The sequence below is a fragment of the Pleurodeles waltl genome, chromosome 7, assembly GCF_031143425.1.
Source record: "Pleurodeles waltl isolate 20211129_DDA chromosome 7, aPleWal1.hap1.20221129, whole genome shotgun sequence".
Taxonomy (NCBI): Eukaryota; Metazoa; Chordata; class Amphibia; order Caudata; family Salamandridae; genus Pleurodeles; species Pleurodeles waltl.
Window position 1 is genome coordinate 1,533,519,759 of NC_090446.1, and position 23,920 is coordinate 1,533,543,678.

The window sequence follows — 23,920 nt, forward strand, 5'->3', positions numbered from 1 at the left end:
AAAATAAAGTACCTTTATTTTTAGTATAACTGTGTATTGTGTTTTCTTATGATATTGTGCATATGACACTAAGTGGTACTGTAGTAGCTTCACACGTCTCCTAGTTCAGCCTAAGCTGCTCTGCTAAGCTACCATTATCTATCAGCCTAAGCTGCTAGACACCCTATACACTAATAAGGGATAACTGGGCCTGGTGCAAGTACCCCTTGGTACTCACTACAAGCCAGTCCAGCCTCCTACATAGGTCGACCGGAATCTCATTCTAGGGTTCAAGAGTGCCACCTAAACACTGAATTTAGGGGTGTTACAGGGAGTGCTAGGTGGTAGCCAATGGGCTACTCAACTTTAGGGTGACTGCACCCTTCCTGGTATGGAGTGGGCACTACTCCTAATTTACCTAATTTACCCGCCAGACCTGCCACCAGCAGTGGGGTCAGGAACTGAGGGTCGACCTCCTCCACAATTTGGAGAGGCCTGGGTCGCATTTCAAAGGCGGCAAGGCCCTGAAGCTCCCTGCCCTGGAATGTCCATCCTGCCAGGGAGAGGGGGGTCACACCTCTGCCTACAGCAGGCCTTTGTTCTGTGCCCCCGAGAGCATTGGCTCTCACCTCAAGGGGCCAGAACTCTGTCTAAAATTGTTGCCCTGGTTCTGACCAGTCAGTGTCCACTCTAAGAGTTGGTAGGTTTCAAGGGGGCACCTAAAAGGTGCCCTCTGAGTGCGTGTATTAATAAATCCATCACTGGATTCAGTGAGGGTTTTTTAACATGATATGTTTGAGAACAAACATCCTAATCTTCAGTGAAGTCATGTAGCTGGGGAAGTCGTATTGACGAGTGTCCAGCACATGTACTTAAAATGGCTTAATTGTTCACTTACTATGTCTGAGAATCGACAAAGACATAGCAGGTCATATCTGTTCATGCGAATATGCCCTCACATGTAATATAATGCACCCTGCCTTAGGGCTGGAAGGGTGACTTACATATATTACATGCAGTGTTAGGCTGTGTGCCATATCGTGTTTTTAATTTTGGAAGCACCTGGTCACACAGCCTGCAACGGCAGTCTGCATAAGGTTGGTGCTGGGTCCCTCAGAGTGGCACAAATTGTGCTGCAGCTCTGAGTGGCCCTCTTCAGTACCCATGCCCTAGGTACCATGGGTAGTATTTAGTAGGGACTTACAGGGGGGTGAATGGCCTGGTCACTTGGGGATCAGATGACCAGGTATCTTGTTTGATGGAAAGGACACTGGCATTGGGGTCCTGGTTAGCAGGAACCCAGTGCACTTCAGTCAAAGTTTCATCTAAAAAACAGGCAAAAAGTGGGGGTGGGGGTACTCCAACCAGCGCCCAACTCCCTACAATGGTCAATCTATAAACTAAAGTGTGGGTAAAACATAGATTGGTATGTTTGCGGGAGTTTATGAAGGTCACTGTGCTTTTGAAGCTGGTTAACTACTGCCCTTTTCAACAGTTTTTCCTGGAAAGGGGAGGTGTGTAGTGGGTCTGGGTCCCTCTCCTGAAATGGACCATCCATTCCCCTTTGACCAACCCTACTTCTCAAACTTTCACCAACAATAGGTATTCTAGAATGTTCCTTTGCTGATGTCAGCTGTTCTGAGATCTGTTCATTCATCGGATTGCCCCTTTAAGCCCATCACACATGAACAACGTCTACTCTACACTATAGTTTACATGAGAAAAACATGTAAACTGTGTAGTTGTGTGTATGTCATGCATGCATGCAAGTGTCCGAGGTTATTGATTCAATCTGTGCAGTCGCAACATCGACTTAGATATTTATTGTGCCCATAATATTGACTCCAAAATATTGTCATGGTAGAGTTATTAAGAGTAAATCTACACATACCTGGATGATGTTTCTTCAGTCAATATCCTGGTTATGACACAGGGTGATGTTTTAGAGCTGGGTAATGTGACATACAGGCAGCCGGAGGGTGTTTCAGGCCTTCTGTCTTGGTCCTGGGGCAACCAGGTGTTAACGGGCAACATCTTAGGTGAGTGCTTTCATTTATCAGTTTAAGCTAAATTTACAAAAATGTTTATGACTTTATTTACAGTAGAGATATGTAGGGCATTTAAAATAATTGTCACAAACAGACAACTTTCTGCAGCAGAGCTCGCTCCTACTACAGACAGGTTGATAGAACTAAGACTAAAAGAGGCCACAACTGTTTTCCACCGAGGCTGTGGATTTATCTGTGGGTTGAGTACATGGCTGTGGGGGCAGAAGACCTCTGGGGATCTGTGGCTGCATGGGTGACTACAGTCTCATTCACTCAATGTCAGACAGTAAGATGGAGATGCATGACTCAGTGGTTGGCTCTGATGAACCTTTTATGCTGACTTTGACTGAAGTTCGCAAATGCATCATACTTACTGAAAAACATGAAACACTCGCCAGAACTCCAGAACCCAGTTTTGCTGTGCGTTATTTCAAAAAATGTATTGGAATGGTAAATAACTCAGAAGGCCAAATAGAAACCAAATTTGAGCTTTGGCTTTACGCTTTACATAATAATCCTGGTGGCTACCAAGAAACTGGCATAGAAGTTGAGTGCTTCTGTGATGCTGAGTAGGAACATTTAGGGGAGAAGATGAGCAGCTAAGTGCACATTACTAAAAAAAGGTGTTCTATATTCTTGAATGAACACATCAGAAAATGATATAGGGAAAGATAGGGGACGTTTAGCGATGAGACTGGTCGACATATTTTTCCCAGAGGTATTTGATGACCAAATGGGCTCTACAACTGGTTTGGACATTACACTGAGGGAGAGGTTGTCTGAATAATTCATAAATTAGTCAACATCCAGTAAGGCCGCAGAGGAGGTGAATGAGTGGTATCATAAGGGCTAAAAAGATGATGCCACAAGGGCCATTGAGTGTCTAGAAGCAACATAATGGCTGACCCTCATCGTAGTTGTGCTCAATCCCTATGTAAATATCAGATTATGGTGGTCATTAGAACCTTGGCAGTCCTGCCCCGCCACGCCTGCGGTTGCGGTCAGACCGCCGACAATGTGGCGGTGCAGGACTGCCAAATTATGACCGCGGCAATGGACAGGCTGCATCGCAGCCAGTTCACCACCTGTACCGCCAGGGCGGTGAGACCGCCTGGCCGAAGGTTGACCACCTTTGACCCGGCGGTCCACCTAACACCGCCCGCAGTATTATGAGTATCCTTACCACCAGGGATTCCGTGGAGGCAGCCCTGCCACGAAATCCATGGCGGTAAGGATACTGGCAACAGGAATACTAATTCCTGTCGCCACAACAGGTCTCCCCAACCACCCCCTCCATGTAGGAGGCCCCCCCACCCCGACCCCATCAGAAGCCCCGACCCCCCCAAGCAGTGACAACCCCCTCTCCCCGGTCCCTGTACTGACCCCCTCTGCCCCCACCATTCCCTGTACTTAGCCCCCTGCCCCCTGAGCCACGCACGCACACACCACACTTACATACATACACGCACACATCCACGCTCACTCATTCACACACACATGCACACAAGGCCACAACACACACCCCACACCCCACATACAGTCGTTCACACAAGCACACAGACACTCGCACAAACGCACACAAACACACACAACATCCACCCCACCCCCTTCCATTCATGTACACAACACTCAACACCCCCCTCCCCCCCCCCCCCAATCGGACGATCACCTTACCTGGTGGTCGTGGTTGTCATCCGGGAGGGAATGGGGTCCATTGTGCTTGCTCTGCCGCCAGCGCCCCACCAACACAACATCGTCATGCCGTTTACAATGTTGAAATACAGCAGGCGGTGTTGTGGTGACGTGGCGGTGACAGCGGAGCAAGCTCCACTAGACCGCCAACTGCCAGTATGGCTGCTGGTGACTTCTCCGCCAAATATTGGCAGAGAGCAGCCAGCAGCCATTTATGGCGGTCTTCAGACTGCCAACACTGGTGGTCATATGGCGGCGGTGACTTTGACAGTCTACGGAATAGACCGCCGAAGTCATAATGAGGGCCTATGCGTTGATTTGTGGATCAATGTGCTGTGGAAGATGATCATCCTTTAGCCAACATCTAAGTAATGATCTCAGTTGTTGAGGAGGCAAGAACTTTTACAGCCCTTCACCTGAGTTCTGCCTGCTACCAGATCTGACTGTCTAGTGAGTCAAAGGAATGCACAGCATTTAATTACAGCAGAACATAATATGGTAAACAACTCTACAGGAGTCCCCTATGGAGTCTATGAAGGTTTCTACAAAATGAAAACATGGCAGTAAGCACAATTAAAGCTCAGGTGCAGGGTTACTATTTTAGAGTGGGGCATCTTCCTAGTGACCCATAGGTCATTCCGTAGCAATTGGCTCTTCAGTTCTTGTGCTGCGATAGCAGTCTTCAATAAATTGTCCCTCCAAACTCTGTTTACAAAATTCACTGACAATGCCTCTCAAGTGTATGAAATTGCCTGGTGTGCTGCACATGCTGGATTGCCAAGCATAGGTGTGTTAGTGGAAAAGGCAAGTGGTGGGCTATCGCTTTTACCAGGGCAACCACATTTCCTTCTCTTTGCAGTCACCCACCTGGCATGACTCTTTAAATTTTAGAGGTACCTCCAGAATTCTGCTCCAGAGTGTGCAGTGGAAAAATCTTCCTCCTTCGGTCCTGGGCACTAGTATAATTGCTAAAGTGCAATGAAGGTAGAGTCAGCACTGGATGCCTGTGTTTTCACTGTGGTTTTCAAATCGCGCAGTCTTTATGGTTGACAGTGGCAAGTACTACATGACCTCTCCTCAGTCAGACCTGGATCAGTCATTGGGCAGGGAGATCAGGAAGACAATCTCTGGACTGGGCCCAACGCTTGACACAGTGGTGGGACTGTCCCTCATGGGCAGGCAGACTCCTGCATGACTTGGCTCTCTCTGCTCCACTTTAAGCAGGGAGGCACATCCCATGGTCACTGGCAGACCCACAGCTTCTTCCATCAACACTTGCAGAGGCCAGGCAATGCCCCGTCCCTTCAGGAGACTGGCTATTACCGATACCAGTCCTGGAACACAGTGGCTCTTATCCTCAGGCAGCAAAGCAGTTCAGACTAGAACAAAGTGGGGAAGTTTGTGGCCCACTTTAATACGGTATTTTGAGACAGGATTGTGTTGTAGAATTTTCCTTTGTGCAGATCTAGGGCCAAAAAAGCACCTGAAAAACAGAAATCCCCAACTGAGGTTAGTTGTCAAATGAATACATTTAAATAACATGAAGCACATTTCAGCTCTACCAGGAAGACAGACAATGGTTACATTTTCAAAACCGTAAACATTTATTAAAGGTTAAAATGTTCACAAATTCAAATTCATCAAATTACTATCAATCAGTAATCAATAAATGAATGAGTTAATTGATAGGAAGTTCAAATCAATAAAAGTCAAATAAGCGGAGGCGGGCTTGCCAAGATGGCTGCCAGGACGTGAACCCCCTCGGCTCCGCTGTCACCCGAAGTAAAGTTGGGAAAGGACAGCGACAATCAGAGCGTAAATAATGCCTGAAGGGATGTGAAGTGTGGGGGAGACGAATGGGCCCCCATCGGAAGCAGGAGAAACGCCAAAATCGGAGGAAGCATAAAGTGTGACTCGCTGTAGAGGCTGCCCTGAGACCAAAGGCGGAGTGGACGCTCAAGCCGGCAAAAAAGGTGCATGGACTGGCAGAGGGAGGAAGACCCACCGCCTCTGGAGCAAGCCGCACTAAAAAGGAGCTGCCAGTGACCATCGTAGCATTAGTGGAAGCCCAGATCCAGAAAGAGGGGTCAGGCACGACGATGCCTGACCTTAAAATGGCGACCACGCTGCAACAATGAGACGGACTGGCATGGGACGAGAATGCCCTGGAAGCATCGGACAGGAGGAAAGGCATGAGACTGGCCCCTCACTCAGCTTTACTCCATTACACAAAGAGGATTGGCCATACCTGATTTAGATGAACTAATTACGGGAACACAACAGGCACACCAGGAATCGTTCAGAGGCCCCCACATGGATGCGGTAGGGACGGTTGCAATAGCTGAATGAGGTATGGATGCCTCCGCACGCCCACGGGGAAAATTAAGCACAGAGCAGGGGACTTGATAAAAATGCGCGGTTGCAGGAAGAATTCCCCTCAGGGTTGAGTGATAGGTAGTGCAAAGAAGATAAGAAGCTCTGCACATCCTGAGAGATAGTGAAGATACAGAGTAGAAGCCCCGATTAAAGCATGAGACTGCAGAAATAGCAGACAACGATTACGATAGAAAGACGAACGGACTAAGAGAACGAAGTTGCGCACCTCGGGTACGGTTGGGAACCACGGTGACTCACCTGAGCAACAATAGTAAGGAAATGAACCCTGGTGATTAGGCACGGCTAGAATATCGCAGGAAAATATTCCTACACATTGTTGTGTTGTAGCTCTTAGAAGAGCTACAACACGACGGGGTGTGAATGCACCTGGGGCGATCAAAATAACTCACGCTACTCGTCGTTAATCTTTAGGTTCGGCGTGGTCGGTGAGGCCGCAGTCAGTGGTGCCTCCGGCAACACGTTGCTCGTGTTGGTCTGGGTGCCGCGACTGCCGCAGACCACGCCTCTCTTTATTTTTATAGCTCCGGGCCGGAGGCCACGGAGCAAACCACATAACACACAATATGAAGGTGGAATCCCTCGGAACATCCGGGGATTCCAATATTACACATTACGCAACTGTAACACACCCCTCATCCATTTCCGAGTGTCGGCTGGCCGGTTACGTCACCGTCCACAGACACTACATTCCTCCCCAAAATATAAAGCGAAAACAAACACAGAACTTGACATTCAGTCACAGAGATGATCTCGTAGACGAATTGACGGACGAGGGTTATTCCGCAAACCATATCTGGCAGACCCGGAACGTTGAGACAATGACTCAGTGGTGGGTCCATCTATCGGCTGCTCCTGCTGGACCAGGCCCGGGATGTCTCGTTGAACCTGACTAGCATCACATGTTGAACTATCCACCGAATGGCCTGGAGAGGAAGGCATGACCTCAAACATACTATCACCGACTTCATCATCACTACTTCGGGAACCGTGGAACTTCTTAAACAACAATATATTGCGAGTCACAGTGTCAGCACCACGCTGGGCAACAACAGCAGACCCATTTCTCTGAATAACTTTCCAGGGGACAGAATCAAAAGGCAAACGAAATTTGCTGCCGGGCAAGGTTTGTTTCAGCAACACCTGATCTCCCACCTTGAGATCAGACACAGTTGCTCGTCGGAAATGGCTCATCCGTTGATTAGACAGCCGTCTTTTTTCCTGAACTAGATCGGGAGCTATGGCAGGAGGGCTCCAAGAATAATGATGAGGGATAGCATCCACAGACGCTCTCCCAAAAGCCAGGTGACTGGGGGCCCGATTAGTGGTAGAATGAGGGGTTGTCTATAGTTCCTTAGAAATGAGAAAATGGCGTATTCCACAGCCTGACCCCCAGCAATTGCAATTCTGATCACTTTGTTTAAAGTCCGCATGAACCGTTCCACCTCTCCATTGGCTTGGGGCCAGCGCGGGGTGATTCTGCGATGACGGGTGCCAGTAATTTTGAGATACTCAGCCAGTTCCTTACTTTGAAAAGGGGGTCCGTTGTCTGTCTTTATCTCGGCAATCAGACCATGAGTGGCCATAGTTTTCTCAATACCGGAAATTACCACTTCAGCAGTGAGGGCAGGGATAATCTCCACCTCTGGATACTTTGAAAAATCATCAATGATGACCATAGTATGGCGCCCATCCGGCAAACTGCCAAAATCCAAACTAGCGGAAACCCATGGACCAGTAGGAGAAGGCTCCGTTTCCATAGGAACTGGCTTACTTGGCTCACCAGTGGCCTGACACCAACGGCACGACCGCACTAAAGTCTCCACTTGCTCATCCATCAGAGGAAACCACACTTTGGACCTCAGACGGCTCTTGGTCTTGACCATGCCTTGATGGCCATTATGAGCTAACTCCACTGCTTTGGCAGTGAGGGAGGAAGGAATAACTAACCGACTTCCTCTCAAAAGGCATCCCATATTATCAGTGGTCAGTTCTTCTCTGACATTGTACAGACTTCCAATAACCCTTTGAGAATCATTGTTCAGCAAAGGCAATTGTCTTCTCAGACGGTGCCATTGATTATTCTGCATTGCCACGAAAACCTTTTGCAAGCATTCATCGCTAGCGGTTGCTTGAACAATCTCGTCCATGGTCATTGGCATAGGCCGGGACCGATCAGTGACATATCGGACATACTCCTCCGTTTCCTGCGCTTCTTCAACTTCCAGAGCAGAAGCAGCTCGTGGATGCCTCGACAAATAGTCTGCCGGATTCTCTGATCCTGGGCGATATTCCAACTGGCATCGATAGTCCTGTAATTGCAACATCCACTTCTCAATTCTCGGAGGTGGCTTGGATGCAGTTCCATTGAACAAAGGAAGTAATGGCTTGTGATCAGTAGTGACCACAAACGGGCGACCATATACGTAGAGATGAAAGTGCTTGCAGCCCCAGTGCACAGCAATCGCTTCTTTTTCGATTTGGGAATAACGTTGTTCCGTGTCGTGAGTGACCGGCTGGCATACGCAACAGGAGACCACGTTCCTCCTCCCTGCTCTTGCAACAACACAGCACCTAGACCCTTTGGACCAGCATCCACAGCAATCTTTGTGTTTTTCTTTGGATAGAAATATTTCAACACCGTTTCACTGGATAAGGCCTCCTTGATGCTGTCAAACGCAGCCTGTTCTGTCGTACCCCACCTCCAAGGCGCAGTAGATTTAGTGAGACTTAGCAAAGGCTGGGTAATATTAGACAAATCCTTCATGAATCTTCCACAATAATTCACCATTCCCAGAAAACTCCTCACCTCGGTGACATTTGTAGGAGGGAGAGCCTTCTTGATGTCGTTCACCTTTGCAGGATCAGGGGCTACTCCATTGGCGGAAAAGGTATATCCAAAAAACTGGATTTTATCCTTTAGAAACTCACATTTTTGGCGGTGCAGGGTAAGTCCCGAATCCTGAATTCGCTGAAGGACTTTCTGTAATCTGGAGTGATGCTCGGCAACGGTCGGAGCATGGACAAGAATGTCATCACTTACATTTAGAGTTCCCGGCAAACCAACTAACAGCTCCTGAATAGCGTTCTGGAACACTTCCGCGGCACTGGACACCCCAAAACTCAAACGTTTATATCTTCTAAGCCCCACATGAGTGGAGAAGGTCGTGATATAGCGGGATTCTTTGGCTAGCACTAATTGGTGATACCCCGATCGGAGATCCAGCTTCGAAAACCACTTAGAGTCACTGAGCTCCCCCAGTATGTCATCAATTGTAGGGGTCAGATGCCTCTCTCTTTTTATGGCAGCATTAGGGAGGCGCATGTCCACACATATTCGCACCTCACCAGGCTGTTTGGGTTTCCTGGCCACCACAATCGGGGATACCCAGGGAGTGGGCCCCGAGACCTTCTCAATGATTCCCGCTTTCTCCAAGTTGTCCAACTCTCTTTCTACTTGAGGCCGAAGGTGGAATGCCACTCGCCGATGGCGTAAGGCTACCGGTTGCACAGTTTGGTCAATGTGTAATTTGATCTCTCTGCCTTTTAGACACCCAATTCCATTGAATACCCCATCATATCGGGCTAGCAACTCGGACACCGATTCCTTGTGAATACTCAACGCAAATGTCACAATCTCTAATTCTTCCGCGGCTTTGCAGCCTAACAGCATACCAGTTCCTCCCTCCGTCACGTAGACTTTCGCAGGAGTAGACTGCGACCCATGGGTGATGACGGTCTCGAATACTCCTCTCAGAGATAAAGGTGTACTTTGCCCATAAGCATACACCTTGACATTCGCTTTGGTCAGTGCCGGAGTTGGTGACATCTGGCGGTGTTCATCAGCAGCCAGTAAATTTATGGATGCTCCCGTGTCCACCACTGCGACAATCTCATGCTGACCCATGAGGATCTGGCACTTTGGAAGCTGTGTCTGACGACGGCTGGTAGGCTTGACCGCAAAGAGATAGTGTACAACATGAATTACAGCTTCGTCATCATCCATATCACTTCCCCGCTCCGACGTATCTGGATGGGTTTCTTCTTGGGCAACGTTGATGGATGCACTTTTCATGTTTCTCGCCCGGCAAACCTTTGCAAAATGGTTCATTTTCCCACAGTTGGAACATACCTTTCCTCTAGCTGGGCATTCAGATGCTCTATGTGGTACCCCACCACAGTATCCACACTGCTTTGTTCTTGCTTTCTTACCCATTTGTCGGGGTCGATTAGTAGGTGCTGCGACCATGTTGGCCACCTCTTCCTTGATGGGACGCTGTAGGGCGGCTTCCATGTGTGAAGCTCTTGCTCTCGACAACTCTTTGGTACAGCCCAACTGTAAAATATCCGGTAATGACTTTCCAGATTCCTCGAGAATACTTTCCCTAAGCCTAAGGGATGCACACCCTTGGATTAGCTGTCCTCGGACCTCTTCAGTTTCATCCGTGAATCTGCATGTACTTGCTAATTCTCTTAGCCTTATGTGAAAAGCATCTAGCGAATCTTCAACTTGTTGCCTCGCTTGTCTAAATATGAACCTTTCATAGTCCGTGTTAACTATGGGTTCAAAATGTCTGTTGAGTGCTGCAATTAGCGTAGCATGTGTTTTGGGTTCATTCTCCACTAGGTTTTTTGATATTTTGTATATGTCTTTGCCTCCTATGTGGATCAGTAACGCACGCTTCTGGTCATCTTCTACTTTGGTACCCTCAAAAAACAGGAGTACTCGTTCTACCCACTCTTTCCACTTTGGAGCCTGGGCAGACGGTGCCCCTTCTACCACAAACGGTTCAACTGGAGGTATAGCAGACATTGTGACTTGTTGGGCTCAAACCTGCCAGGTAATTACCAGCTGTAAGTGTGCTGTGTTCGTGGTGAATATAATTATGTCCTTTGTTGGATCTTTCACTCTTTTTTTTTCTTTGGTGGATCTTTCACTCTTTTTTTTTTTTGGAGAATAACAACAACAAAAAAATCCCTCTTTTTTTTTTAGAGGAGAGCCCTCTGGTTCTTTTTTGTTGTGCTTGTTGCCATAGAGATCCACATTCTTTGTTTGGATCTCACCAATATTTAAATTAGAGCCGGCACGAGCACTGTGTCATGCACGGCCGCCGCTCTGCAATCTGATGTTTCCTTTGGAACCGATGGAGCCGGCACGTGTTAAGCGGCCACCGCTTTTTTTTTTTTTTATGACGAGGGCCGCGCCTCCTTCGCACGCGCACCACGTGTTAGGCGGCCGCAACGGAACGCTGCCTGGGGCGAGGGTTCGCTCAACCTCGTCGCCAATTTGTTGTGTTGTAGCTCTTAGAAGAGCTACAACACGACGGGGTGTGAATGCACCTGGGGCGATCAAAATAACTCACGCTACTCGTCATTAATCTTTAGGTTCGGCGTGGTCGGGTGAGGCCGCAGTCAGTGGTGCCTCCGGCAACACGTTGCTCGTGTTGGTCTGGGTGCCGCGACTGCCGCAGACCACGCCTCTCTTTATTTTTATAGCTCCGGGCCGGAGGCCACGGAGCAAACCACATAACACACAATATGAAGGTGGAATCCCTCGGAACATCCGGGGATTCCAATATTACACATTACGCAACTGTAACACACCCCTCCTCCATTTCCGAGTGTCGGCTGGCCGGTTACGTCACCGTCCACAGACACTACACACATGTCTCCCAAAACACATAACGCCAACAGGGTCTCCAACTACTTTGACCCATCGAAGGAGGACTAGCAAATCTCGGAGATGGCCCTCTCACGAGATGACCTCCTGACCTCCCTAAGAGACTTTAAAAAAGTACTAAGAGATGAATTGAAGGCAGTTATGGCCTCCTCGCTTGAAAAACTCCAAGCAGATCTCAATGACAAACTATCCACACTGCGGCAAGATGTGGACTCCAGAATCCTGTACACAGAGATGAAACAGAAGAGATGGAAATCCGTATCAACCAGTTAGATACTCTCACACAAACACTCCAAATGGACCTATAAACAGCGACAGTTAAGCAAGAAGACATGGAAAACAGGGGTCGGTGAGACAACATAAGGATTAGGAACCTTGCGGAGGGAGCGGAGGGCCCGACCTCGAAACCTTTGTGATGGGCTTGTTCCATGAGATAGTGGGTAGCACACAGTTAAAAATAAAGATAGACAGAATCCACAGTGTGGGCAGCAGTACCTCCAATGACAAGAGACGACCACGAGATGTTCTGGTAAAGTCGTATTCCTTTAGGGTCAAAGAAGCTTTTCCTCAAGCGGTACGAAAGGCAGCCCAGGTAATGTTTCAAGGAGAAACCTGCTCCCTGTTTCAAGATATAGCTCCTGCCACACTCGCCAGAAGGCAACAGTTAAAGTCAATCATGGACAGATTAAGGGAAGATCATGTTAGATACCACTGGACCTTTCCCTTTGGCCTTTTGAACTGAACTACAGATCGCATCACATCACTGACCTCTCACAGGCAATGATGATACTTGGAATACTTCAGTCAGGAAAGAGTGGGGGGGGAGGCCCTTACGAACAAAGTCTGAGGAAGGCCCATGGACCCGGACGATGATTGCCCCGACAGAACCCTCAAGCACACAAACACTGATGGGTAAGGGGGACACCCAATCAACAATGTTAGGATATCTCAACAGACTAATTCACCCACATGATCAGAACCCCTCCATTTGAGGGGATGGGGGCTCCCTTCTTTAACGGAAAATATTCCTATGTGCCTAGACAGAGGAAAATCTAAAATGGTAATGAAGATGCACACCTAAAGGAACAACCTGAACCACAATTCAAGTTAAAAACACAGATCCCCCCCACCTCACTTTCCCCAGTGATGAAGCCCAACATTATCAGATTGCAAAGCGACATAAGCGTTACTAGGCCTTAACTCATACTGTTGTTAACAGACCTATGGAGATTCCAAAGTTCAGGACACGTTGTCCTTATGTTGTTCACTGTTTGGTTTTTCTCAGGAAAGGGGAGATCAGATATGGTAGGCAAGGACCAAGAAGCAGATCTTAATAAGGGGAGGAAAGAGAGAATAAATCCCTTGTGGACATTTGTGATATCTGGAGGGGTGGCTCCGAAGGCAGGGCACTGTAGACAGCAATCTGGCTTAATGTCAGCTTCTGAGATAAAACTTCACCCCTTGACGGTATGATGGTAGTGACGCTAATCACTTGAAATGTTAAAGGTCTCAATGTACCAGGGAAACGCCACAAATTGTGGGAATATTTAACGGATCACCATTATGATGTAATAGCGCTACAGGAGACCCATCTTAAAAAGGGGGAATACCATAGGCTCAAACATAAACATTACCCACATATTTTCAAATCGTCAGCCACGATGAAACACAATGGAGTTGCACTCAGGTTTCATCAAGCTTTACAATTCCGAGCCACGGGTCACTACACAGTCAAAGAAGGGTGCTGCATTATGGTGAAAGGGGAAATGAGGGGACGTCAAGTCACTGTCACTTCAGTATATACACCCAACACTAACCAAGAATGATTCCTACATGGCTGCCTAGAGACACTGGAGGCCTTTGTGGAGGGGGACATGTTCATAATGGGGGATTTTAACCTCACTTGGCATGCAACCCTCAATAGCACACACCCTCACCGCTCACCAACAGGGAACTTCTCGCAAGCACTGAAACTGGTAATGAAAGAAATAGGACTGGTGGACATCTGGAGGAAACTTCACCTTAACGATAGAGATTACATTTTTTTTCACACACATAACGCGCGTACTCTAGGATTGATTATGTATTTGCTAGTCAGGGGGTGGTCCAGGAGCTTCTTAAAGCAGCAATACATTCCATGACCCTCTCAGATAACTCGCCAATGGAACTCACAATAGACTGGAGAGGGGACAGATCAAAAACCCCGTGATGGTACTTCGCACCCTCCCTGATGAAAGATAAGCCTTCTAGAGAAAACATACCCAACACCATCAGGGAATATTTTACACTCAACAACACTTCAGACACTAATCTTAGCACAACATTGGATGCATTTAAAGCAGTGCTCAGAGGGAAATGTATCTCCCTAATGGCACCACTAAATAAACAGAGGACAAAGGAGCGCCTCGCATAAGAGGCGGAATTACGCACAGCCGAAGAGACACACAAAGCTCACCTGACCATACCCCTTCAGTGCTCGATGACGGCTTTAAGGGGCAAATTGGATGCTATATATTCAAATAGAGCAGAACTCACACTGCTACATCTACAGAGAACGTCTTATGAGCAGGGGAACAAGGTGGGTTCACACCTAGCTAGACAGTTATGCATGAAAAGGCAAAGAGAATACATAGGGGATATATGAAAACCTACTAATGAATTGACTAATTCAGATGTAGAGAAGGCAAAGATATTTGGTAGGTTCTACTGAGATCTATTCACAGCAACACCCACCTTAAATACCTCCCAAGTGGAGTATTTGGAGAAATATTGACCTTCCCAAAGTCACGGCAGCACACAGCAAACAATCGGGGGTGCCCATTGAGGAGACTGAGGTACAGATAGCGATAAACCGCCTTAAACTACACAAGTCGCCAGGGCCAGATCGTTTAGCGGCTCAATTCTATAAAACGTATAGCTCAGAACTAACGCCCTATCTTCTCACCCTATTTAACTACATAGGTACATCAGGAGCCACCACAAATACAATGGGTGAGGCTGCTATTGCGGTCCTTTCCAAACTGGGGAAAGACCGCCAAGTCTGTAGCTCCTATAAACCAATAGCTTTCCTGAATTTGGATGAAAAACTCTGCGCTAAGATATTGACCTCTTGTCTCGAAGATCTATTTCTTGATCTGGTACATCCGGACCAATCGGGGCTTGTAAAGGGGTGCCAGACACACAACAACATTCGTAGAGTGAAACACCTATTGGAAAAGTTCATTAGTAAAAGATCCCGCCATTCTATTATGTCCAGATGCCGAAAAGGCATTTGATTGAGTAGACTGGGCCTTCATGACACAGGTCCTTAGGGCCTATGGGTTCTGTGAGACATTTATCAAGATGATCAGAGACAACTATGTAGCTCCATTCTCCAGAGTTTTGATAAATGGTACAGCCATTTCCGCTGATCATGGGGATGAGACAGGGGTGTCCTCTCTCCCCCTTGTTGTTTGCTGTTAGTATAGAGCCGTTAGCAGCGCTTATTTGTGCATCACCCACCATTCACAGGATCACCTTTGAGACGATAGAACATAAAATATCGCTATTCGCGGATTATGTTCTTTTGACATTGACAGATCCTGCCTCCTCAAGCTCTTCCCTGCAAGAGGAACTTCGTCTCTTCGAAGAGGTGGCAGGATTTAAAGTAAATCTTTCCAAGTCCTACATGATGAATCTGACCATGCCCCCATCGAAGATGGAACTGCTGGCAGCCTCTACACCTTTCCAATAGGCAAAGAAAGAAATAGCCTACCCAGGTATTAAAATCACACCACGTACAGCTGACCTTCACATGGCCAGCTACTCCCCGCTACTGACAAGCATACAAGACACCCTGAAACAGTGGGCCCCATCTTATCTCTCATGGTTGGGGAGGATCAACGCCATTAAAATTACACTTTTGCCCAAGATACACTACCTATTTCGGAGCCTTCCATGAAGTTGATCGTGCACTTTTCTCAACTATCCGTACCCTTATTGTGCGGTTTATATGGGTGGTCTGAGTATACCAGATGTCCAGTTATATTATAAAGCTTCCCAATTAAGAGTAGTCATGGAATGGTCCCTTAGATAGTCCGATAAACACTGGCTCCACATGGACGGACTATAGTGGGAAAGTAATCTGGGATGTATTGTGGAAACCTACGGCAGAACGCCCCTGTAATGCATATCTTAGCACACCGCTAAAAACCACACTGAAGGTCTGGGATGAGGTAACAAAAGCAAGAGGTTGGACGACCTTCCCCTCCCCACACACACCACCACATTATAATCCAGCCTTTCCCCCTGCCCTACTACCAGGACCATTTGATAAGTGGCGAGAGGGGGGGGGTGCCTGGTACTAGCAGACTTGTTCCACAATACTGACATACTGACATTTGAGAACTGTAAGAGAAAACTTTATCTTCCAGACACCAAATTCTATTGCTACACTCAACTGAGCCTCTGGGCACTAAAAGCTGAGAATCAACAGGCTGCCAAGAGACAGTTCACACCATTCAAACAATCCATACGCCGGGCTGGCCCTCCTAAGGGGAGTATTTCCCACCTCTGTGCCCTACTATCCACCACAGGCAGTCCAACAAGACCCCGCCACCACAACTTCTGGGAGCGTGTGCAGGGGGATGACATTCTCGACACACAATGGGATAAATTATACCGAGACATACGAAAATACAACCGCTCTATGACCCTGAGAGAAGCCCACTATAAGATTATGTACGACTGGTACCTTTACCCTACAAAACTGAAGAATATATTTCCAGACACATCAGATCTGTGCTGGAGAGGGTGTGGGATACAAGGTGATTTCAGACACATATGGTGGGATTGCCCTACGATCCGCCCCTTCTGGAATTAAACTTTGGCTCACATGAAAGATATACTGGGATACCCCTTAACGAACACAGATCACTGCCCCGCTTAGGTCTAGGAGATGACACTCTCCAGTATCAAACAGGAGCAGACAGGTCAATTATGTGGCTTTGTCTAGGCGCTGCTAAAATGGCGATAACGGCAGCCTGGAAAAAGAAAGAAGCCCCAGAGCTCACTCAATGGCAAGCTCGTCACTGGAGAGCACTGACAATGGTAAGGATGGCGGGCATCTTTACCGATGACTTTAAAAACTTTGGATGTATATGGGGTCCACTAGTATCTTATTTGTCAAGAGGCCTCCCACTGACTGTTTGCCCCACTAGTACTAGAGCACTGCACTTATTTCAAATTGAAAGAAGCGGCCCGTTTGTTGAGGGATCTCCCCCCTCCAGCCCAGTTATCCATGAACTATGCTCATCTCCAAGCCCCCCCCAAACCCCCCTCTTGAAGAGGACATATATGACCGCTTGTCTGCCTTAGAGTTATAAAATTCACGATATAGCCTTGTTACCTCCCAACTCCAATTCATGTTTGTATATTCTTATATGTTATTTGGGTTTTCTTTCTCTCCTCTTTTTGTATTAATTAATGAAACTGGTTGGAACTTCAGCTTATGTCAAAGTTGATGATGATACTGTCTCGTACAATGATGTGTATTTAATTAGCAACCATGCTCAGACAGTTCTCGCACAGTAAATTGTCTAATGTACTGCCTGTATGAAATTCAACCTAATAAAAACAAGTTTGACCAAAAAAGTCAAATAAGCAAGAGCAAATTAATCTGAAGTTTTCTCAAAGGATTAGTTAAGTATGTTAGTTCTTCCTTAAATAGGGCACCCACTCTTATCTAAGTTGTCTTGAAGTGAACAAAAGCATGTATGCCATTTGCCTGGGGGAAGGTTTGAAAGGTTCTGATTTCTCGTCTCCATTGCACTATCTTAAATCACACAATTTTAACATTTGCTACACCTACACACGGTTCCCATGAAATGCTCCAATCATTTTACCGTACACAGAGATAATCTACACATTTTCTCAGGATTGTTCACAATGAGGCTTCTCTAAACGTCCTTCAAACTCACAGTTTTTTAACTTTATTTATATTTTAAATCAACCATACAGCAAATAATGACATGAGAAACACTGGCATGGCTTAGAGCTGACAAGTACAGTGTGTATAGACAAGGGAGCGAGTCGAGGCTACAAGACTGAAGACAACAAGAACATCAGGATGGGTCAGTGTTTTGGATGGAACATCCACATGGGTATTTCCCCCCGAGGTTGGGTAGGGGGGTCTGTCCCCTGCCAAAGCCAAGCTCAGTAGCAGACCCAGGTATATGAGCACTTTGGGAGAGCGCATGTGTAAGGAAATGCCTCCTTGGCATGGTTACCCGCTGACTTTTTGCCTTTGCTGATTCTATGTTTTGAATTGAAAGTGTGCTGAGGTCTGCTAACCAGGCCCCAGCACCAGTGTTCCTTCCCTAACCTGTACTTTTGATTCCACAATTGACACACCCTGGCATCCAGATAAGTCCCTTGTAACTGGAACCCCTGGTACCAAGGGCCCTGATGCCAGGGAAGGTCTCTAAGGGATGCAGCATATCTTATGCCACCCTAGGGACCCCTCAATCAGCACAGACACACTGCTTGCCAGCTTGTGTGTGCTGGTGAGAACAAAACAAGTAAGTCGACATGGCACTCTCCTCAGGGTGCCATGCCAACCTCACACTGCCTATGCAGTATAGATAAGTCACCCCTCTAGTAGGCCTTACAGCCCTAAGGCAGGGTGCACTATACCATAGGTGAGGGCACCAGTGCATGAGCACTGTGCCCCTACAGTGTCTAAGCCAAACCTTAGACATTGTAAGTGCAGGGTAGCCATAAGAGTATATGGTCTGGGAGTCTGTCAAACACGGACTCCACAGCACCATAATGGCTACACTGAAAACTGGGAAGTTTGGTATCAAACTTCTCAGCACAATAAATGCACACTGATGCCAGTGTACATTTTATTGTAAAATACACCCCAGAGGGCACCTTAGAGGTGCCCCCTGAAACCTAATCCAACTACCCGTGTAGGCTGACTGGTTCTAGCAGCCTGCCACACTCGAGACATGTTGCTGGCCACATGGGGAGAGTGCCTTTGTCACTATGTGGCCTGTAACAAAGCCTGCACTGGGTGGAGATGCTATCACCTCCCCCAGGCAGGAGCTGTAACACCTGGCGGTGAGCCTCAAAGGCTTACCCCCTTTGTTCCAGCACCGCAGGGCACTCCAGCTAGTGGAGTTGCCCGCCCCCTCTGGCCACGGCCCCACTTTTGGCGGCAAGGCCAGAGGAGATAATGAGAATAACAAGGAGGAGTCACTGGCCAGTCAGGACAGCCCCTAAGGTGTCCTGAGCTGAAGTGACTCTAACTTTTAGAAATCCTCCATCTTGCAGATGGAGGATTCCCCCAATAGGGATAGGAATGTGACCCCCTCCCCTTGGGAGGAGGCACAAAGAGGGTGTACCCACCCTCAGGGCTAGTAGCCATTGGCTACTAACCCCCCAGACCTAAACACGCCCTTAAATTTAGTATTTAAGGGCCCCCCTGAACCTAAGAATTTAGATTCCTGCAACTTACCGAAGAAGAAGACTGCTGAGCTGAAAACCCCTGCAGAAGAAGAAAGAAGACACCAACTGCTTTGGCCCCAGTCCTACCGGCCTGTCTCCTGCCTTCTAAAGAAACCTGCTCCAGCGACGCTTTCCCCAGGACCAGCGACCTCTGAATCCTCAGAGGACTGCCCTGCTTCCAAAAGACCAAGAAACTCCCGAGAACAGCGGCCCTGTTCAACAAAGACTGCAACTTTGTTTCCAGAGGAGCAGATTTAAAGACCCCTGCAATCCCCGCAAGAAGCGTGAGACTTGCAACACTGCACCCGGCGACCCCGACTCGACTGGTGGAGAACCAACACCTCAGGGAGGACCCTCCGGCGACTCCGAGACTGTGAGTAACCAAAGTTGTCCCCCCTGAGCCCCCACAGTGACGCCTGCAGAGGGAATCCCGAGACTCCCCCTGACCGCGACTGCCTGACTCTAAAATCCTGACGGCTGGAAAAGACCCTGCACCCGCAGCCCCCAGCACCTGAAGGATCGGAACTCCAGTGCAGGAGTGACCCCCAGGAGGCCCTCTCCCTTGCCCAGGTGGTGGCTACCCCGAGGAGCCCCCCCCCCTTGCCTGCCTGCACCGCTGAAGAGACCCCTTGGTCTCCCATTGAAATCCATTGGAAACCCGACTTGTGTGTGCACACTGCACCCGGCCGCCCAAGTGCCGCTGAGGGTGTACTTTTTGTGTGAGCTTGTGTCCCCCCCGGTGCCCTACAAAACCCCCCTGGTCTGCCCTCCGAAGACGCAGGTACTTACCTGCTGGCAGACTGGAACCGGGGCACCCCCTTCTCTCCATTGAAGCCTATGCGTTTTGGGCACCACTTTGAACTCTGCACCTGACCGGCCCTGAGCTGCTGGTGTGGTGACTTTGGGGTTGCTCTGAACCCCCAACGGTGGGCTACCTTGGACCCCAATTTGAACCCCATAGGTGGTTTACTTACCTGCAAGAACTAACATTACTTTACCTCCCCTAGGAACTGTGAAAATTGCAGTGTGTCCACTTTTAAAACAGCTAAATGTGTTTTATGTAAAAAGTATATATGCTATTGTGATTATTCAAAGTTCCTAAAGTACTTACCTGCAATACCTTTCAAATGAGATATTACATGTAGAATTTGAACCTGTGGTTCTTAAAATAAACTAAGAAAATATATTTTTCTATACAAAAACCTATTGGCCTGGAATTGTCTCTGAGTGTGTGTTCCTCATTTATTGCCTGTGTGTATGTACAACAAATGATTAACACTACTCCTTTGATAAGCCTACTGCTCGACCACACTACCACAAAATAGAGCATTAGTATTATCTCTTTTTGCCACTATCTTACCTCTAAGGGGAACCCTTGGACTCTGTGTATACTATTCCTGACTTTGAAATAGTGCACACAGAGCCAACTTCCTACATTCGCATGTAATGTCAAAACACATACAACTAGATTGAACCAGACATACTTCACAGCACATTTACGGCCATATGTACGAACACATTTTCCCATAGACACAGAACGGGCAAAACTGCTTGATACATCTGGCCCTTAATCCCCATTCACTGAGCAGCTACATCATCCACCACTGCAGCCATCTCTTTCTCACTGGCCCTACCATGCTAGGCCTGGTAGAGCCCCAAATATCTTTCGGACGACTACAGATCAGAAGCAACTCGTAATGGTTATCTTACTGCGTGTTACAGTATGCCGAATCTCCGTGCCACTCCGTCAGCGATGAGTGCGGGCTACGGGCCTGAGTTAGCGCAATCGCATCAATAATATATTTCTAGGATGACTGAGAGGAAGAACAGAGCCCCTTTGATAATCCAGTAAGAATTATATTCATATAACCAAACATACAAACAAAAAGACATTTAAAGTGAAGGTGTCCCACACAAACTGAGCCCGCAAAACCATACAACAAAAAAGTCACAAATATTCACCACATTTCAAATCTAGGTTTCCTATATTTCAATTGCAAGTGACCTAAGTTAACCAAATGTCCATATACATAACTCAATTGATTTCAAAGGGGCACGTAGTTAGGTTCACTTAAATTATAGTCGACGGCGTTTCAACCCTCTAAAAAGAAGCGGGGTTCTCATCAGAACCAACCAATAGATAGGACACCTGATGGAAAAGAGACCAACGCCCATGCAATTTCACTAAATAGTGTTTAGTCACAAGGGGCCTTGGCACCCCAACTAATATCTTCACAATGCGTACTCAGAAGGGGAAATCACCCAATGGAAGGACTGTTCGATCCTGCTGTGTAATGCTTCAAGGAGCTAGTGCTGTCGGGACAGCATACAGCGCCCATGCTTAGCACCACTCGTGCATCGCAGTGCATACTACCCATGTTCATCTGCCAGTACCTGACTGCTCACAAGCACTTGTCTTCCTTTTACTCTGGGTGCTGAATCCCTGTTTGGTTTTCTCCTCACAGCGAAGCTCCTCTTCTCAGCCAGTTTCCTCGTGTTTTTACTGATGCTGATTCTTTTGGGGAAAGGATTCACTGTCACCAGGTAAGGAAGAGACAGGTAGAGTCAGACTGTACCTCTACTGTGAGTGGGGAAAGCATGCTCTGCTCTGTACCTTGTTGTGTGTAAGTGAAGCTTGAAATTATTCAGCCTCTGCTGTACCTCTGTACGAGGGAAGCTTGAACTGCCCCTGCCTCTACTCTACCTCTGTGTGGTGAAGCTTGCACTGCTCCTGCCCCTCCTGTACAGTTGTGTGATGAAGCTTGCACTGCTCCTGCCTCTGCTGTACATCTGTACGATGAAGCTTGCACTGCTCCTGCCTCTGCTGTACATCTGTGTGTATGAGGGATGCTTGCACTGCTCCTGCCTCTGCTGTACCTCTGTGTGATGAAGCTTGCACTGCTCCTGCCTCTCCTGTACAGTTGTGTGATGAAGCTTGCACTGCTCCTGCCTCTGCTGTACCTTTGTGTGTGATGAAGCTTGCCCTTCTCCTGCCTCTGCCGTACCTCTGTGTGATGAAGCTTGCACTGCTCCTGCCTCTGCTGTACCTCTGTGTGATGTAGCTTGCACTGCCTCTGCTTCTGCTGTACCCCTGCGTGATGAAACATGCACTGCCCCTGCCCCTCCTGTGCAGCTGTGTGATGAAACTTGCACTGCTCCTGCCTCTGCTGTACCCCTGCGTGATGAAGCTTGCACTGCTCCTGCCTCTGCTGTACATCTGTGTGTATGAGGGATGCTTGCACTGCTCCTGCCTCTGCTGTACATCTGTGTGTATGAGGGATGCTTGCACTGCTCCTGCCTCTGCTGTACCTCTGTGTGATGAAGCTTGCACTGCTGCTGCCTCTGCTGTACATCAGTGTGTATGAGGGAAGCTTGCACTGCTCCTGCCTCTGCTGTACCTCTGCGTGATGAAGCTTGCACTTCTGCTGCCTCTATTGTACCTCTGTGTGATGAAACTTGCACTGCCCCTGCCTCTGCTGTACATCTGTGTGTATGAGGGAAGCTTGCACTGCTCCTGCCTCTGCTGTACATCTGTACGATGAAGCTAGCACTGCTGCTGCCTCTGCTGTACATCTGTACGATGAAGCTTGCACTGTTCCTGCCTCTCCTGTACCTCTGTGTGATGAAACTTGCACTGCTGCTGCCTCTGCTGTACCTCTGTGTGATGAAGCTTGCCCTTCTCCTGTCTCTGCCGTACCTCTGTGTGATGAAGCTTGCACTGCTGCTGCCTCTGCTGTACCTCTGTGTGATGAAACTTGCACTGCCCCTGCCTCTGCTGTACATCAGTGTGTATGAGGGAAGCTTGCACTGCTCCTGCCTCTGCTGTACACCTGTACGATGAAGCTTGCACTGCTCCTGCCTCTGCTGTAGATCTGTGTGTATGAGGGATGCTTGCACTGCTCCTGCCTCTGCTGTACCTCTGTGTGATGAAGCTTGCACTGCTGCTGCCCCTCCTGTGCAGCTGTGTGATGAAGCTTGCACTGCTACTGCCTCTGCTGTACATGTGTACGATGAAGCTTGCACTGCTCCTGCCTCTGCTGTACATCTGTACGATGAAGCTTGCACTGCTCCTGCCTCTGCTGTACATCTGTACAATGAAGCTTGCACTACTCCTGCCTCTGCTGTACATCTGTACGATGAAGCTTGCACTGCTGCTGCCTCTGATGTACATATGTACGATGAAGCTTGCACTGTTTGCACTACTCCTGCCTCTGCTGTACATCTGTACGATGAAGCTTGCACTGCTCCTGCCTCTGCTGTACATCTGTACAATGAAGCTTGCACTACTCCTGCCTCTGCTGTACATCTGTGTGTATGAGGGATGCTTGCACTGCTCCTGCCTCTGCTGTACATCTGTACAATGAAGCTTGCACTGCTCCTGCCTCTGATGTACATCTGTACGATGAAGCTTGCACTGCTCCTGCCTCTGCTGTACATCTGTGTGTATGAGGGATGCTTGCACTGCTCCTGCCTCTGCTATACCTCTGTGTGATGAAGCTTGCACTGCTGCTGCCCCTCCTGTGCAGCTGTGTGATGAAGCTTGCACTGCTCCTGCCTCTGCTGTACATGTGTACGATGAAGCTTGCACTGCTCCTGCCTCTGCTGTACATCTGTGTGTATGAGGGATGCTTGCACTGCT

At 48.1% G+C, this 23,920-nt stretch overlaps 1 protein-coding gene across 1 annotated transcript in view; it reads left to right on the forward strand.

Annotated features, from left to right (window-relative positions):
- Positions 1–23,920, forward strand: part of TMEM145 (transmembrane protein 145) — a 167,797-nt gene that overhangs the window by 128,663 nt on the left and 15,214 nt on the right. Inside the window, exon 10 of the mRNA XM_069201402.1 lies at positions 21,747–21,825. Coding sequence (XP_069057503.1) covers positions 21,747–21,825 — 79 coding nt within the window. The remainder of the gene's footprint in view (positions 1–21,746; positions 21,826–23,920) is intronic.